Raw genomic sequence first — 17,440 nt, forward strand, 5'->3', positions numbered from 1 at the left:
CATCTAATGTCATCTTTATCTAAATACAATATAGATCCTATAAGTCAGTCTCAGAAAATAAAAATGGGAGTGGATGAAACTATTTATTCAGAGGTGTGGCCACTTTCTAAACCACACCAGGTTAACTTTTGATAAATGTTTTTGTAACTAGACATGCTCACCTTGAAAACAAGCACAGCACTTCTGAATCAAATCTAAACATGGCAAGGGTTAAAGTCCCTCCACATACAAGAATCTTGATCCAAATCAGCCCACCTACCTATTTATTTCAAACATTCATTTATATAATTGGTAATCTTATGAATGAAGCCTTGCTTTGTTTGGTCTTGAGTTAAATATAATAAGAATGCAAGAAAATGTAAAGTACAATAATCTTCACCATAATGTTCCAGTCACTAATCAACCTTGACCTCTTCATGAATCCATGCTATTCTGGATATTTTTTTATACTATTGGAAGTGCTGTAATTCTAATTTTCCTTCCTTAGGCATGAATGGTTTTGTTATAGCTACATAAACAATAGAATCTCCAATTACAGGGAATGAGACAATAAATAGCAGAAAAAAATATTGGTATCAACAATTATATGTACATGTAAATCTACTGATTTTTTTAAATTAGTGGATACAGGTTAAATGACAGGTTTTAGTGAGTACAGTACTTCTGGATGCATCCAGGAGAAGCTTTTATGTTGGGATTGCCTTGTTGGAATCATACAACCATGTAAAAGTTGAGACCTTTTTTTTACCTTTTTATAGTCATCCTTTATTTTCTACCATTTTATCTTCTCTCACAAAGAAATTAGTGAAGAAAGAAACATCATAAAAATTGGAAAATGCCTCTTGACTAGTACAAATTTGGAAGTCTCTCTTCACATATTGCTAATTTTGTTCGGTTTACTGAATGCATTTTCCTAATATAATATAACCGTAATGTATACAGTAATTGTAAAGTTGCTCTTTGAAAACACAGAAAGCTATCTGATTCTGTTTTGTAAAAAAATAAGAGATGGAATCTCAGTCGGCTGCAGTGTAATTAGTTGGGAATTGAACTCTATTAATGCTAGGAGTGCCTTAATAAAAGAAGACTATCAAAGTCTCATAAAAATAATAAAACCAACTGCTACTGCTGCAGCTTTTGAAATTATTTGGCACATGCAGTGGATTAGTAACAACACGCCAAAACACAAAGAGCTATTGACATTAAAAAAAACATACTTGAGTACAATAATTTAAAGTGCTTCCACACTGCTTATTAACTAAATAAGAGCAATTATGTAATTAAGGGTGATGACTATTAAGTGTATCATAACAAAACCTTTATCTAGTTAATTTTAAGTAATATCCTACTGAGATCTTATACACCAAAAAGCACAATCCAATGACATTCCATGCTTGGCTGTCAACCAAAAAATTCTAATTTCCAATCCAATGATCACAAACACCATGCGGTCCAAATGCAGCTGTACAACATGACACCAGCAAGGCCATGCAGAGCTGAGACACATACAGACACTCAAAGTTCAGTCAAGAATACACACGTGGAGTCATATAAAGAAGCCATCCATGTTGGTGTAGAAAAACTAGGTATCTGGGGAAGATTAAGAGGCAAACTTGGAACTTTTGGAAGAGCTACATTGGGAAGACTGTTGGTGATGGTCCTGTGAAGAAATAAACAATGCATGGAAACCATAAAAAATAATATATAAAAACAAACATTGAGGAGAATAGCAAACCAAAATGAGAATAAAGATATTATTGGTGCAGTTGGTGTAGGCTTTCCAGAAACACTTACTTGACAGGCTGCCATGATTCCTGTTCAAGACCTCTGTGAAGGGACTGGGCAATGGATGATTCCATGAGATCAATGTAGCGGATGACCAAGGGAACAAAAATCTCTTGCAAATGCTTGTGAAACTTTCCATTGCACAAAAGTGCTTGAAAAACAAAACAAAACAGTGCAAATAGTTGTGATTATTTCTTTCTCATTTGTACAGGCTTAAGATAAAAAAAGCTAATGTTTCATAAAAGACTGTCATGGGTAAACTAAACATAATCAAAATTGGATTTAATGGCTAAGCACTTCCTGAAGAATGCATGACTATGTACATCGGAGAGAAACAAATTGATTTCAACAAAATCTTGCTTTAAACATGAGTAGGATTATACATCTGAAGACCAATGACAATAAACAGCCATGTTTTCAAAATAAAAATGTCCTAAAAAAACCCTCCAAAACATAAAATTATCTGGAAATGAAATGTAATCCAATTAAAAAACAAATTTAAAAATGGAACATTAATCTGGAATGTGAAGATAGATTTGAAGTGAACAAACATGCAAACATTTAAACAGTATACTCTATGTTTCTGCCTAGAACATCATTTGTGTAGACAAAGGAAATTCAGATTGAAGCATTGCTTATTTAATATATTATTTTCATATAGATATATGGGTATGTAAAGAAACACAAATATATTACAAGATCAGGGAAAAACTGAAAAGAAGAAAAATACCTATAGAAAGAGATTTTTTTTAAAATGAAAAATTATTTATTTATTGAATTTATATAGCCTTCCATCAAAATCTTGTGACTCTGAGTGATGCACAATGCATGCAAAAAATCCAAGAAATAATAAAATATTACAATCTAGCCAAACTCCCTGAAAACTATAATTCAATCAAGCCACACATATTGGGTTCTACTAACTAGATGACCTCAATGATTGAAAAAAAGCCTTGTCTTCAAAGCTTTTAAGAATGCTAAGTCTGCATCTTGAAGAATGCTATTCCATAAAGCAGATGCTGCAACTCTGTGGGTCCCATTAGGTGGCATTGTTTCAGAGAAGGGATCTTCTACACCCACCTTGTCAAATCTGGTGGGAAGGGCAGGTATAATTGGGGATCAGTGATCCCATAAATAATCTGGCCTTGTGGGGTTTTATAGTCACCACTAGCACCTTGAATTGTACCCATAAACCTACTGGAGCCAGTGTAGTCCATGAAGCAGAGATGTCATATGGGCATATCATGGTTTCCTCAAATTGCCTTAATATTATGAACCAGTTAGGGCTTCTGAATGCTCTTTATGGGCAGCTTGGGAGCCCAACTGGGAAGTGGCTTTAAGCATGAGTAATTGGGAATAGAATTTCCCATTCTAAGAAGTACAATTGAAGGACAGGATGAAGGTGTGTGAAAGTCCTTCATCCTGCCAGTTGCTCACTAAGTAGAGCTCCAAATTGTGCAGTGACTATCTGAGAGAGTAAAAAATGAAATATCCACATATCTGGAGAGTTTTAAAACCAAGTTATCTCATCTTGTTATTGTTGAGTCAAAGCCTGTTTTTCCCCATCCAGACCGCTAGAACCTCCTGGCAGTGGGAGAGAACTCTAGATAGAAGCAGGACAGAAATTTAGAGCTGAATACCATCAGTCTACTGATCATACTTAACTTCATCTCAATAGATTGCCTCACTCAATGTTCCATGTAGATGTTAAATAAAAGAGGGAGAGATGAGGATACCAATTGTGACTGGAACCAGATCTGGAGGAACAAGGAGAACCACCACAAAATACTGCCTGACACATTCAAGGGCCTGAACTGGTCCAGAAGAACACCATGATTAATAATATGTCTGAGAGATCTAGCAATTCCAGGACAGAAGCACTACCTTAGTCCTGTGCCTGTCAAAGATAATCCACAAACACAATCAAGGCATTTTTGGTATGATCACCCAAACCTGAGTGAAAAAGCTCTAGATACTCCATGTTTCTCCAGGATCTTTGAAGGCATAAGCCTCCCACCCTCTCCACGACTTTCCCCAAAAAGGGAAGGGAAGAGAAGGTTGGAGACCTGATGAAATTTCTCCAGGTGTTTGCATCTACCAAACGTGTTTTAAGGAGAGTTCAGACCACGTTTTGTTTCAAAGCAGATTAAACCATCCCCTTTCCCAGAGAAGCATTACTACTGCATGGGTCCAGCCACGTGACAGACAGGTGAGACATGGATCTAAACACAGGAAGCATAATTCATAGCCTGAACAATCCTGTCCATTTCCTCAGGACTAATAGCTTAAGTTCCCTCTAGAGCAGGGGTGTTAAACTGGTGGCCTGCAGGCCAGATGCATCACGTGCAGGCCACGCCCACACCAGCTTATACTTTATGTGATGCAATTGAGCCTGGGAGAAGTGGATGCCTGAGTGAACTATTCAAACAGGTCCTTCTTCCCTGTGGTGAGGAGCAAGTACAGAAAACTGCAAGGGCAATAGAGAGTAATCCTTTCACGATAAGGGACTGAAGGTAATATCCATCAATAACAGGTCATGTTACCACTCCCTTGAGACAAAAAATAGATCTACAGGTAGCCTGGCTTACCAAATGCCTTGTTTAGTGACTGTTCAAAATTACAACATACTGCAAAAGTAGATTTATGACTGGGTCTCAAAACTGCAGTTACATGATTGCAATTGAGGCACTTTGCATCTGGCCCACATTTACAATGATAGAAACTGTGGTCATGTGATCACCATTTGCAACCCCCACAGCCAGCTTCCAACAAACAAAGTCAGTGAAAACAGGAAGTAAGTCACAAATTGCGGTCATGTGATGTTGCATTTAACCACAGGTAGTTTGCTTAACAACTGCAGTGGAACAGATGTCATTAAGTGTGTGTGTTGGGATGGTGGTCATGTGATGTTTCACTTATCCACTATACTGCTTAATGATGGAATTGCCTGTCCCAATTGTGGTTATTAAGTGAAGACTACCTCTAGTGTGTTTTAGACTGCTGCCATGAACTTCTGATTTGTAAAATCAAAACCAGATTTGAAGTCTCTCAGGATCATAAGGCTGGAGAACTCTATTGTCACTTCAGCCATAATATGCAGCAGGAAGAGTAGCAAATCCATCTGACCCCTAAAACACAATTTCTCAAGTACGATCTCACCTCCAGTTATCTGTACAATCATCTTCTTGGAAGTCAGCAGAATCTCACAAATAGCAATAGTCATTCCACCACTCCTGCCCCAGAATCATGGCCCATACCATACCCAAAACCATTGTTCAGCCAGCTTTTGGTAATTCAGAACAGGCTGGCTTATCCACAATTAAATCACAAAGGCAAACTTTATTACATACCAACATTACATTAGGCAACAACAAACAAAGACAAGTCAAACAAAGACATTGATGTTTTGAAGACCAGGCACTGGTGGTGGCTGAAATGCAGAATCATTTCAATCACCCGCTATATCTTTTCATGCATTTCCCTAATCCATGCTCTCCCTCCATCAAACTAAAGACCATCCAAAAAGACCAACACATTTGTCTAAATAGCCAGGTGGTCTAAAGCTTCACTCAACATCTTGGATGCAGCCTGGTATCTGCCTATCCTTTCCCTAACATTGACATCCATTCACAAAAGCTTCTCTCCTCCTTCCCATTTCCTGCTCTTACCTGGATAGGCTGCAAGGAAAAACACATATTCTCATTAATCAGGAAAGGCAGAAAAACTGGTGTTGGACTGATGATCCAAAGTTAAATCACACAGTTAAAGAGATATGTCCTAAGCCCTTTATATCAGCCTTCTCCAACTTTGTGATCTCTTGGTTTCTGGAGTACAGAGATCACATCAGCTAGGATGGTCATATGATACTTTAAAATATTTCCACTGAGCTATGTTCACCTTAAGCAACTGGCATGGTTACTTGAACATACAACTAATCTTTGGAGTAAAGGGAAGAAAGGAGAAAGAAAGGAATCAAGGAGAATGCATTGATTTCCCAACTGTATCACTTCAATCGTCTGAGTATTCATTCACTGTATTTATTCGGACTCATTATTAAAGATTAGGATTTCAATCAATGAATCATTCCACTGAAATTATGGTTAAAATGAAAAGCTGCTACTGTGGTATACATAGGCTATCGATGACTTCTTACCATTAACATGGAATTCTAGTTGAACTGCATTTGTGAAAGCAGTGTACTTAAGCTGCAAAGTGGTGGAAGAGGACCAGCCATAGAAATTCAGGCTGAGTTCATTAGTACCACTGACAAAGAAATCAACAACAGTTTCCCAAGGCACCTGAACTAACTAAATAATAATAATAATAATAATAATAATAATAATAATAATAATAATAATAATAATAATAATAATAATAATAATAATAATAATAATAATAATAAAGTTGGAAGGGACCTTGGAGGTCATCGAGTCCAATCCCCTGCTCAGGTAGGAAACCTTACACCATTTCGGATAAATGGCTGTCCAATCTCTTCTTAAAAACTTCCAGTGTTGGAGCATTCGCCGCTTCTGGAGGCAGGTTGTTCCACTGGTTAATTGTTCTAACTGTCAGAAAGTTTCTCCTTAGTTCTAGGTTGCTTCTCTCCTTGATTAGTTTCCATCTGTTGCTTCTTGTCCTGCCTTCAGGCGCTTTGGAGAATAGCTTGACTCCCTCTTCTTTGTGGAAGCCCCTGAGATATTGGAACATTGCTATCATGTCCCCCCTCATCCTTCTCTTCGTTAAACTAGACATACCCAATTCCAGCAACCGTTCCTTATATGTTTTAGCCTCCAGTCCCCTAATTATCTTTGTTGCTCTTCTCTGTACTCTTTCTAGAGTCTCAACATCTTTTTTATATCGTGGTGACCAAAACTGGATGCAGTATTCCAAGTGTGGCCTTACCAAGGCATTGTAAAGTGGTATTAATACTTCATATGATCTTGATTCTATCCCTCTGTTAATGCAGCCCAGCACTGTGTTGACTTTTTTGGCAGCTGCAGCACACTACTGGCTCATATTTAAGTGATTGTCCACTAGGACTCCGAGATCCCTCTCACAGTTACTACTATTGAGCAAGGTACCCCCTATACTATACCTGTACATTTGGTTTTTCTTGCCTAAATGTAGAACCTTATTTTTTTCACGATTGAATTTCATTTTGTTAGATAGCGCCCAGTGTTCAAGTCTGTCCAGGTCCTCCTGTACCACTGTCTTCTGGAGTGTTGGCTATTCCTGCCAGCTTGGTATCATCCACAAATTGGATGAGTTCCCCATCTTTTCTCCAGGTACTGCATGCTCTTATACATGACTTAAATACAAGCAACTACCCATCATTTTTTGTTGTTGTTCTATCTATTTCCTAATTTCTCATTCCCAATCCCTCCCTGAATCTAACCATTCCATTATTAGTTCCACAGCAGATCTTGAACCACGACCCAAAGAAAACATATATTAGGTAACATATGCGACACACATATGCAGCTCACACCTGCAACTCCTCTACTTGTTTTTGATTTTTCTAGCTTGACTAGCTGAGTTATCCTCTGGCCTTCTACCCAACAACTTTAATTAGAGTGTTAACTCGCCTTCATTAATATAGTGATAGGATTTTGTGTGCCTATATATGTTTATCACATATAACTAAGTCTTCCAAAGGTCACGTTAATAAGACTGCCTGCCTGTATGAGTACTCTAGGGGGAAAAAAGGTTTCCCATCACACTTTTCCTGGTAAAAGAATATAAATTTCATTTTAAAATATTTCCAGGTTTACAAAAATGAGTAATTTCACAGTTGAGTTACTGGCAGAAAATAGCAAGAGGAAATTAGTATTAGATATGCTTTATGTATATGCTTCCTCCAGTTAACAAAGTAGGCAATAGAGATATGAAAAATTATGTTTAACATTTGGAACAGAAATTAAAGTTATGTTCAAAAGACAGATCAATGGTTTGAGTCTGTGATACCCATCTCCATATAAATGCTTCAAAAACAACAGATCACAGCTTTTACAAGTAATGCAGAACATTATCGATTTAAGGTAGATAACCCATAGAACCACTACAAATAACCAGAAGCTTGCTGGCTCAAACTCCTACAGTAGGATTCAGGGAAAGAGAGAAGCTGCAGAAAACTCTACATACCATGTCATCATTCCTCATCATCCTTCTGGAGACCTATCATATTAGTGAGGTCTTTCAAGATATCACAACTTGGACTATGACCTGGACAATGGGGACTGGCAGGTGATGAAACATGTGTCAGGACACCAAAACTATGAATTTCCACAAAATGTTGGGATTCAAATACATAAGGGGCAGATTTGCATAGAGACAAATAGTTACTGGAAAGTTCCTTGAGCTTCCTGAATATTTTGTGAAATGCTCTGTGGTAACCTTCTCCTCAAAGGAATTTGCCTTAATCAAGCCTCCTGGGCATGTGTTGCTGTTGAGATGTGATTCTAGGGAATAAAACAGGGAGCTAAGGACATACAAACCCGACACTAAAATATTGCTCACATAAGCAGGATTGCTCTGTGCAATTTTGAAAGGTATTTTTCAACATAAGAGAACATACATGAAGTGCCTCTCCTCAAATCACTGAAGTAGCCATGTTTTTTTCCAGGCTGTGGAGACAAAAATGTGGAAGACTGCAGACAGATGTAGCTGCTTTTAATAAATAGAGATTATTCATATATGTGCCTTATATTGTACCTCACAGTCAATTGGTATCTATCTTTATATTTAACCCAACCCTTAATGGCAGCTCACAAGATACTTTCTCTTTTTCAAGAGCACCATTCACCTTTCTTCAGAGCAGTTTGAAATGTTAAACACATTTTTAGCATGAGCCTAGGCTGCTTTCTTTCCAGAAAATCATAGCAGAAAATGATCTCATGGGTCTCTTAAATAAGACTATGTGAGCAATGTACATGCAGACAATAAGTGGGTTATCTCAGAGTTTGTTAAATAATGATTTGTTTGCATGAATCAGGATCTTTGAGAATGTGGCTGTTCAAACATTAAAATTAACAATCCAGGTAGTTTGAATTTTAAAGTAGCAAAAATGCAAATTGATTTTGTTTATTTATTTAGCATATGGCATGTTGTTCATTGACTAGAAAAATATATTAACATATATGGAGTGTAAAGCTAGTTTCCCTCCTTGTGGTGCACACTGGATAGAGTGACAGAGTGAGCTAAATGAACTGGCAACTACTGGCATCCAGATTACTCTATAGATTTTCCTGGTTCTCAAAATACATGGCAACAGATGCAAAAATATATATTGATAGATAAAACAGTAAAATTATCCAAAAAGGGATTTGAGAGTTCTAAACTTATTTTGATTTATTTTGCATCTAATTACTGGAAGTCCTCGACTTACGACCACAATTGAGCCCAAAATGTCTGTTGCAAGGCAAGATAGTTGTTAAATGAGTTTTGCCCCATTTTAGACTTTTCTTCTACAGCTGTTAAGTGAATCAATGCAGTTATTAAGTTAGCAACATGGTTGTTAAATACATCTGGCTTCCCTATTCACTTTGCCTGTCAGAAGGTCACAAAAGGTGATCACCTGACCCCGGGATACTGCAACGGTCATAAATATATGCCAGTTGCCAAACATATGAATTTTGGTCACGTGACCTTGAGGATGCTACAATCATAAAAAATGTTCATAAGTCACTTTTTTCAGTGCCATTGTAACTTCAAAGAGTCACTAAATGAATGGTTGTAAGTCAAGAACTACCCGTATAGACTGGATTAGCTCTCCTGTTGTATTGCAATAGTGGACATTAGTCCTCCTTATAGTTCCTGTATTTAGTATAACTAAATTAACTGCTATATATTGTAGTTATATCATCATGATCAAAGGCCATGTTAGAATTTCATAGACTTTCCTATGTATTTTCTTCGAATATTTAAAATCACTCTGTCAATTAGCTGATGAAAGAGAGATAAATATGTCTAATGAGTTCAGTGATTTGGAGAGAGCTGAACCAAAGATTTCCTATAGTAAATTCTTGATTGCTGTTGAAAATTGTTACCAATTTTTTGTGTAATATAAAAATCTTTTAGGTATATCAGAATAGCATCAAACTAAAATAAAATAGATTAATGAATCTGCATATGTAGATTTGCAAAGGAACAATATTAAGATTCATAAAGGTCTGCAACTGAATGTATGTAGGTTTGCTTTAAAAATATTTTTTTTTACAAATTATGATATTCCTGCATGGACTTATCACCAAGTAGACAGATGTGCATCAAAGTGTGAAGTTTATAATCACTCCATATGGTCCAGTAGGAAGGAATAATTATTACAAGACAACACGTGATCCAAATAACAACTTTGTTCATGATAACATTTAACATTAGCATTTTAAAGCTTGACCTTTACTCAAATGTAATATTCTATACAGTAGCATCTCTCACTAAAATTATGGCATACTTTCTAAAAATTTTATTTGTTTTTAAATCTACTTTATAAACATAAAAATCCTTCAAAATCAAGAAAATGAATTGTCTACTGCTCAACAAAATTTCTGGATACATTAACTGTTAACATTGTATAAATCTACACAATATATTGCTACCTGAATATTTTCTACTGAATGCATTTGTGGCAAATAAAAAAAAAACCCTTCAGCTTTCTGATAAACTATTATTTAGGTACCAGGGACAAGGTCAATAAACAGAAGAGAATAATGAGCTATAGAGAATCCATCCAATTCAAGGTTTTCTTTAGGCACCTATGAAAAAGAAGGAAAACTTGCCCAAACACCTACTGTATACAATCATGTGAAATGAGAATAATTTCATCGCTCAATGTGTAACATCTCCCAAACACCAAATATAACCCATTACTTTGTATTTTTTGTGTAAAAATTACTGAAGCAAATTATTTTGCATAACTTTTGTTAAAATAATAGCTCAGCGGAAATAAATGTTCATGAATTATACCAAAACTAATGTTTTTTTAGAAAAAGTTTGATAAAGATTAAAAAATGTTGCTTGGAACTTTATTAATTTTATTAAAGATGAAAAATGGGCATAGTGTATGCGGTAAAAGATTGCAGGTTTCAAAGCACCTCTCCCAAAGATCTCTGGAATATATGGTACATTCTAACTCTAACTCCTATCTTGGCATAGCAGTTTGGTAGTTACTGCTGCCACCCTCTTGCTTTGAGTAGGGTGCCTCCCTGGTATCACCTCCCCAAACTCCAATGAGCTTCCACAATGTGTGTTATTTTTCTGCTAATTAAAAAAGAAAGACACAAATAAGATAAAGCACGTTGTATACTGTCATCTCTTGAGTGTGTTACATTTCAACATGTGGCTAGGTAAATCAGCCCCTTGTTCCCGTAGCTTTTTGGAAGCTAGACCAATCTTATAAGAAACAAAGAAAAACAAAGTTAAAATAAAAAATAAAAAACAACAACCTTTTTTTTGTTTTAAGCACTAACAGCAAAATATTTAATGGCAAAGGAGATTAAAAATACAGAATTGTACATTTGTTTATTTGGTGATAAATCCACTTAGGCATAATTTGTAAAAACAATGTGACTTAAACAGATCTCATATAGAAAAATATAAAGGCAAGGATCTGGGCAGATTACAAAATGGGGCTAGCCTGCTTCTAATTTAAAAGCAAAATTGATAAACAAAAGGTTCCAAATTGCTTCCCTATACAATTTCTATTTATATACTTGGAAAGGTTTAATTTATACAAGAGTTATTGTCCTTTGTGTTGCTAGTATTACATAGATAACAAATATTAGCAATTCAGTAAATTATAGGAATTGAGTTTATATTTTGAAATGTGTTGCAATCCTGAAATCTAGAAAAATAATTGATCAGGACAACTGGAACTTCCTTTAGTGTTTTGAATAACATTCTTAATATTATTCAGCTTTATGAACTCTTTGACTCTTGACTTTATTAATGTATTCATATTAAAACATATGAATATAAATTATATATGTACATGTATATATGCATATGCTTCTGGGCTAGATTAAGGATACCTGATGCCCTAAGCACAGTTCAACAATGTGCCCATGGATGGAAGCAAGATTCTCACAATATGAAACAAGAACAAATGTGATATCCAACAAGACTTCAAATCCAACTTTTAAACTTTGCCAAAAAAAGTTTTTGTAACAGAGCAGAGCAAAGTCAAATATCATAGATAAGGGCAATTACAAAGTATTTGACTAAAGTTGAGTGTGACTGGGAAAGAATTTCAGGTCTTGATAGGTGGGGAAAAAATCTGTGGTGCCCCCCTTGTCTTGGTGCCCTAAGCACATACTTGTATTGCTTAGTGGTTAATCCAGGACTGATGTGCATCTTTGTAGAATTCTATCAATCCATAAGAAGAAGCATAATGACACACAGACAGAAAAATCTAGCTAATTCATATATCTAGAAATTCTTCACAGATTCACAATGTGGAGGCTGAAACTTGTGGAAGAGAACAAAATGCAACTGACAACAGTCCACATTTGAAAGATTAAAACATTAAAAACGTTAAAACAAATTCTGAAAGATACTCTCTGATGCTGGCTCAATGAGAGAAAAATCCAGTAGGATTTTCACCTCTTCATTTCCTAATGAGCTTTTTGATAATGAGAGGTTAACTTTAACAGTCACTCTGGGCTTTATTATGACTAATTTGACTCCACTTCATTCTCCCTGTTAATTATTAACACTAGCCTTTTTATTCTCCAGAGAGCAGAATTCCAGATTTTTCCTTTTTCCTTAGATTTGTATGAGCCTCTTTTTAAAAGAGATGAAAATATCCAGCAATAAATTTGAACAACTTCATTTATTAGAAATTAAAAGAAGACACATGACATCAGTACCCTAAGCATGAAATCTCCTCTCTGACAGCCTTAATGTGTTCACTCTATGAAAGGGCTGGTAATTATGGACTCCAATGCATCTTTAAATAAACAGCTTTGGGAAAAATGAATTTGTGACTTAGAAGCAGGAACTGCCCTGATTTTTCTACAGCTGAAGCAACTACTCTTGCATTAAAAAAGTAACAGGAAAGTTAGCCCTATAATTACTGGTATTTCAAATTCCAGCAGCAGCACTTTGTAACACAGGTCATAACTGCTTCATTACGAACATACATTTTCTGTCATTTTAATAAATACATTCTCCCCTTAGAAATGGTTTTCTCATTATTATTTAAAGTAATTCCATATTTAACTGACATAAGGGGAGAAAAAGTTTAAATTCAAGACTTTACATTATTGTCTACTTTAAAAAAAAATAGATCCCTTTTTAATGTTTCTGTTTGATAGTATTACTTGTTGGCCTGAGTGAGAAACTAAGTAATATTGACTTAAGATGGCAAAGCAGCTGTGATATGAAAGAACAGGAAGACTATGGAATATAAAGGTTTACAGTTTCTGAATTGGCACTGATGATACAGTAGGTGAAGTAATCCCATTCGGTTACTGTAGGGTTCAGTAATAATGTTTTTTCTAAAGAACTATCTGGAGGGAACTAGAAGCATGGCGGTGGGTGTAAGACCAATACAAGATAGGAAATGCTAGCAAAGAATTTGGAATATTTAGGGGGAAATGGAGACCAAGCCTTCACAACACACACATACACATGTTTCACACACACACACACACACACACACAAACACTCATAGGTATTTTTCATGGGTATTCTTTAGGTGTATCCGGGGTGTGTATGGCTGTGTCAAAAAATTCACAAAATGGCAGATGTAGCATTGTGATCTATGCTTTAGTAAGACTGACACATGTACAAAAAGGCCAAAGCTTAGACCAGTGGTGGTGAATCTATGGCAAAGGTACTCGGAGCCCTCTCTGTGGGCACACATGCCATTGCCCCAGCCTTGCCTCCGCCCGCGACCCCCTCACCAGCAGCCTCCTTGGAGGAGAGTCGCCCCGAGCATGGCCCATGTGGAGCAGCGCAGCCAAGGACATGGCAGCCAGGCAGCGTAGACAAGAATCTGCCCTCATGCCCCAAAGATGCTGCAGGGCGTGGGCAGAGGGCGTGGCCGCCATGGTGCTGCTGGGCTGCCTGGGCGATCTGCGGCGGGCCCTGGAGTTGGTGAGTGGCCCTGCGGGCAGGCAGGGTGGCACGGAGCGGGGCCAGTTTTGGGGCACTCGGTCTCTAAAAGGTTCGCTATCACTGGCTTAGACTGCAAAGTTGCACTCAGTCTTGCAGCTATCTCTTGTAGCAGCTGCTACATTTATTAAACATTTAAAAATATACTCCTTCCTCCCATACCAACCCTGTCCCCATTTCTGCTTTCGAACTGAGCAATTTCTACAATGATTCATGGTTCTAAGGATACGATTGTATGACCAAATGCAAAATTTTCTGCAAGAATATTTCTCATTACCAAACTAGGAAAACCATATTATAATTTAAACTATGATATGCAGAGTGTCCTTTGCTACATATGTAGCCAATTCCACTCTTCTTTTTGGGCTCGCAGTGGATGTTGAAAACCCTAGTTAAGCAGACTCTCCCATTTCACCTTTTTGAAAATGATGGTTGCCAGGTTCAGAATGTAAACATGATAAACCATCATGTAACCATAATTATAAATCTGGGTTGTTCTGAGCTTGGAAACATAGTTTTGTAACAGAAATGACTAGCAGAGAGCATCCATGAACATTTACTAGCAGTCAGAAGACACGATGAAAACTCCTTAATTTCACAATACATGGACAGACTTAACAATAATTTCAACTAGGAAAATGTGAACATCCTAGACCAAACCAAGTCCAAAAATGCTAGAGAATTTCTGGAAGACTGACAAATTGGCCATCAACAGGCACATAGACATAAACAACATCTACATACCATTCAAAAAAGACAATCAATAAGCCAAAAAGGAAACAAAAAGACCAAAATACCTCATCACAAGCAATCAACACCCAGATTAGCAGATTCCCAAGATTAACATTAGACTAACAATCAAGAAGCAAGGAATACCTCAATCAAAGAACTGCCAAACTAGCTAACTTTAAACAGCCCAACCAAAGAACTATCTAGACCAGAGGTCCCCAACCTTTGGGGCACCTGAGACCGGTTCTGTGGAGAGAGGTTTTTCCATGGACCAGAAGGCGTGTGGTTTTGTGTGTTGCCTGCATCTTGTGAATGGGGCTTTGCTTGTTTGTGTGGTTTGGTTGCTGGCATGCCGCAGCCCGGTACTGGTCCACAGACCGGCGGTTGGGGACCCCTGATCTACACCACTCGCATCAACACTGACAGAGCAAGCCATTAGAACAGGGGTGTCAAACTCAATTTCATTGAGGGCCGCATCAGCATCGTGGTTGCCATTGGGGGGCCGGGTGGATGTGACTGGCATGGGCGTGGCCTACTGGGTGGGCGTGGCCAGCTCCATGTCACTCACGTCAGGGGCACCTGTGCGGGCCTGGGCAGGAATGGGGCACATCCGAGGATGGGGAAGGATGGGTGGGACAGGGGGTGAGCGCCAGGGCATGGTCCACTGGAGGAGCCTCACTGAGCCTCAGGCTGTGCATGGGGCCCCTGGGCAGTGGCATGGACTGCCCAGAGCCCTGGGCAGTGGAGGTCAAGCGCCCGGCCTGGCCCTTGAGCTCCCACGGCATCAGGACCCCACAGCCCTGCCTAGCCTAGCCGCACTTCCCTGAGGGGGCACCCAGCTGCACTTACCTCCTCCTCAATGCTGCTGCTGCTGTGCTTACTCTCCTTGGCCAGGTTGCTCATGGTGGGTGCAAGAGGACAAAGTGCATGGGTCAGAGGGAGGCCCACTCCCTCTCCATGCGAGGAAACCTGACTTTGTAACCAAAGCATCCTCAGCAATAGGATGGGAGACCACCAGGGGAAGGCAAAAGGGCAACAGGGCTTCCTTCCTTCCTTCCTTCCTCCCTTCCTTTCTTTCTTTCTTCCTTTCGTTCCTTCCTTCTCTTTCTTTCCTTCTTTCCTTCCTCCCTCCCCTTCTTCCCTGCCTCCCTCCTTTTCATTCCCATCTCCTTCCTTCCCTTACTTTCTTCCTGTTTCCCTTCCCTCCTTCCTTCCCTCCTTCTCTCTGTGCCCAGGAAGGGACGAGGAGAGGGGGAGAGGTTGGCAGCATTTCTCTCAAAGAATAAGAGTTGGAAGAGACCTTTGAGGTCTTTAGTCCAAGCTCCTGCTCAAACAGGGGATGTATAACATTCCAGACAATGGAATATCCAATCTCTACTAAAAGCCTCCAGTGATGGAGCATCCACAACTTCTGAAGGCAAGCCTTTTCACTGGTTAGTTGTTTTCACAAGTCCTTAGTTCTAGGCTGGTTTTCTTTTTGATTAGTTTCCATCTATTATTTGCCTTCTGATGCTTTGACCCCTTGTTCTCTGTGGCAGCCCATCAAATATTGGAACACTGCTGTCATGTCACCACCCCTAGTCCTTTTCACTAAGCTAGACATACCCAATTCCCACAAACATTTGTCATATGTTTTAGCCTCCAGCCCCCTAATCATCTATGTTTACTATCCATTTAGACCAGATGGTCCCCCTGGTTTGTTTTATAGAACAGTGGCCACAAGCAGAGCCTTCTCAGAGACAGCACCCCAATTATAGAACTTTCTCCCAAGGAAAATATGAACAGTGCAACCCTCACCCATTTAGAGGCAACTCCAAACACACTGTTCAGCCAGGCATGTGTAAAACAACAACACATTTTATGGTCAAACAGCACTAAGTAAATTACTACTACTATTTTTCTTTCTTAAAATACACACTTTTAATATTGTTTAAGCAGTGCTAGTGATGCTTTACAATAGCTATCTTTGAGAGTTTTCTTGTAAACCACCCTGGATTTCTCAGAAACGTTTAATTTCAAATTAGATGTTGATTTAATAAATTAGGCAGAAGAAACAAATGTTTAAATACATGTAAATCCCACAGACCTACTGCCTCCTAAGCGCATACTGCAGAGAAAATAAGGCATTGCATTTCTAGCCAGCATAGCCACAGGATGATAGGAACTGTGGTTCATGACACCCAAAATATATTAGTTTGGATAAGGCTGGATTAAATTATAAAAGAGCAGATGAAGGAAAGTATTTTTGTCTCCGACAAAATAATTGGAGCGGGGGGGGGAGGGGGGAGTTGACTCAGCCTTTTAATTTCAACTCACACCAATTTCTAACTTCCCATTCAATCCAAAGAGTTTTATCATTGCCTGGATTTTAGGGAGGGGAGGAGGCAAGAATAGACCACAAAGCTATTCTGCAAGTTTGCTCTCTCACCTGAAATAAAAAAGAGAAGGAGGGGGGAGAAAGGTGGACGCTCTCCTTTTTTATAAAATCTCGGCTTTCTCCTCCTCCTCCTCCTCTCTCTCTCTCTCTCTCTCTCTCTCTCTCTCTCTCTCTCACACACACACACACACACACACACACACACACGCTTCCTGTTTTCTCCTCCTCGTCCTTTTCCTCAGCTGCACCTGAACGGAATGGGAGGAAATTAAAAAAAAAGAGAAAGGGTGGAAGAATTGGGGGAAGCTCTCCTTTTTTGTAACACCTTGGCTTCCTCCGCTTCCTCCTCTTCCACTCCTCTCTCTCTCTCTCTCTCTCTCTCTCTCTCTCTCTCTCTCTCTCTCTCTCTCTCTCTCTCTCTCTCTCTCTCTCTCTCTC

General features: G+C 38.5%; 1 protein-coding gene across 4 annotated transcripts in view; it reads right to left on the reverse strand.

Annotated features, from left to right (window-relative positions):
- Positions 1–17,440, reverse strand: part of CADPS2 (calcium dependent secretion activator 2) — a 317,808-nt gene that overhangs the window by 60,232 nt on the left and 240,136 nt on the right. For 3 of the 4 annotated variants that reach the window (XM_029285368.1, XM_015822226.1, XM_029285371.1), the window contains exon 19: positions 1,795–1,936. In XM_029285368.1, coding sequence (XP_029141201.1) covers positions 1,795–1,936 — 142 coding nt within the window. Of the gene's footprint in view, positions 1–1,540; positions 1,661–1,794; positions 1,937–17,440 lie in introns of all 4 variants that reach the window. The other variant, XM_015822219.1, reaches the window with a different exon arrangement.

Source organism: Protobothrops mucrosquamatus, unplaced genomic scaffold (assembly GCF_001527695.2).
Source record: "Protobothrops mucrosquamatus isolate PMUCROS unplaced genomic scaffold, P.Mucros_1.0 scaffold_172, whole genome shotgun sequence".
In the NCBI taxonomy this organism is placed as follows: domain Eukaryota; kingdom Metazoa; phylum Chordata; class Lepidosauria; order Squamata; family Viperidae; genus Protobothrops; species Protobothrops mucrosquamatus.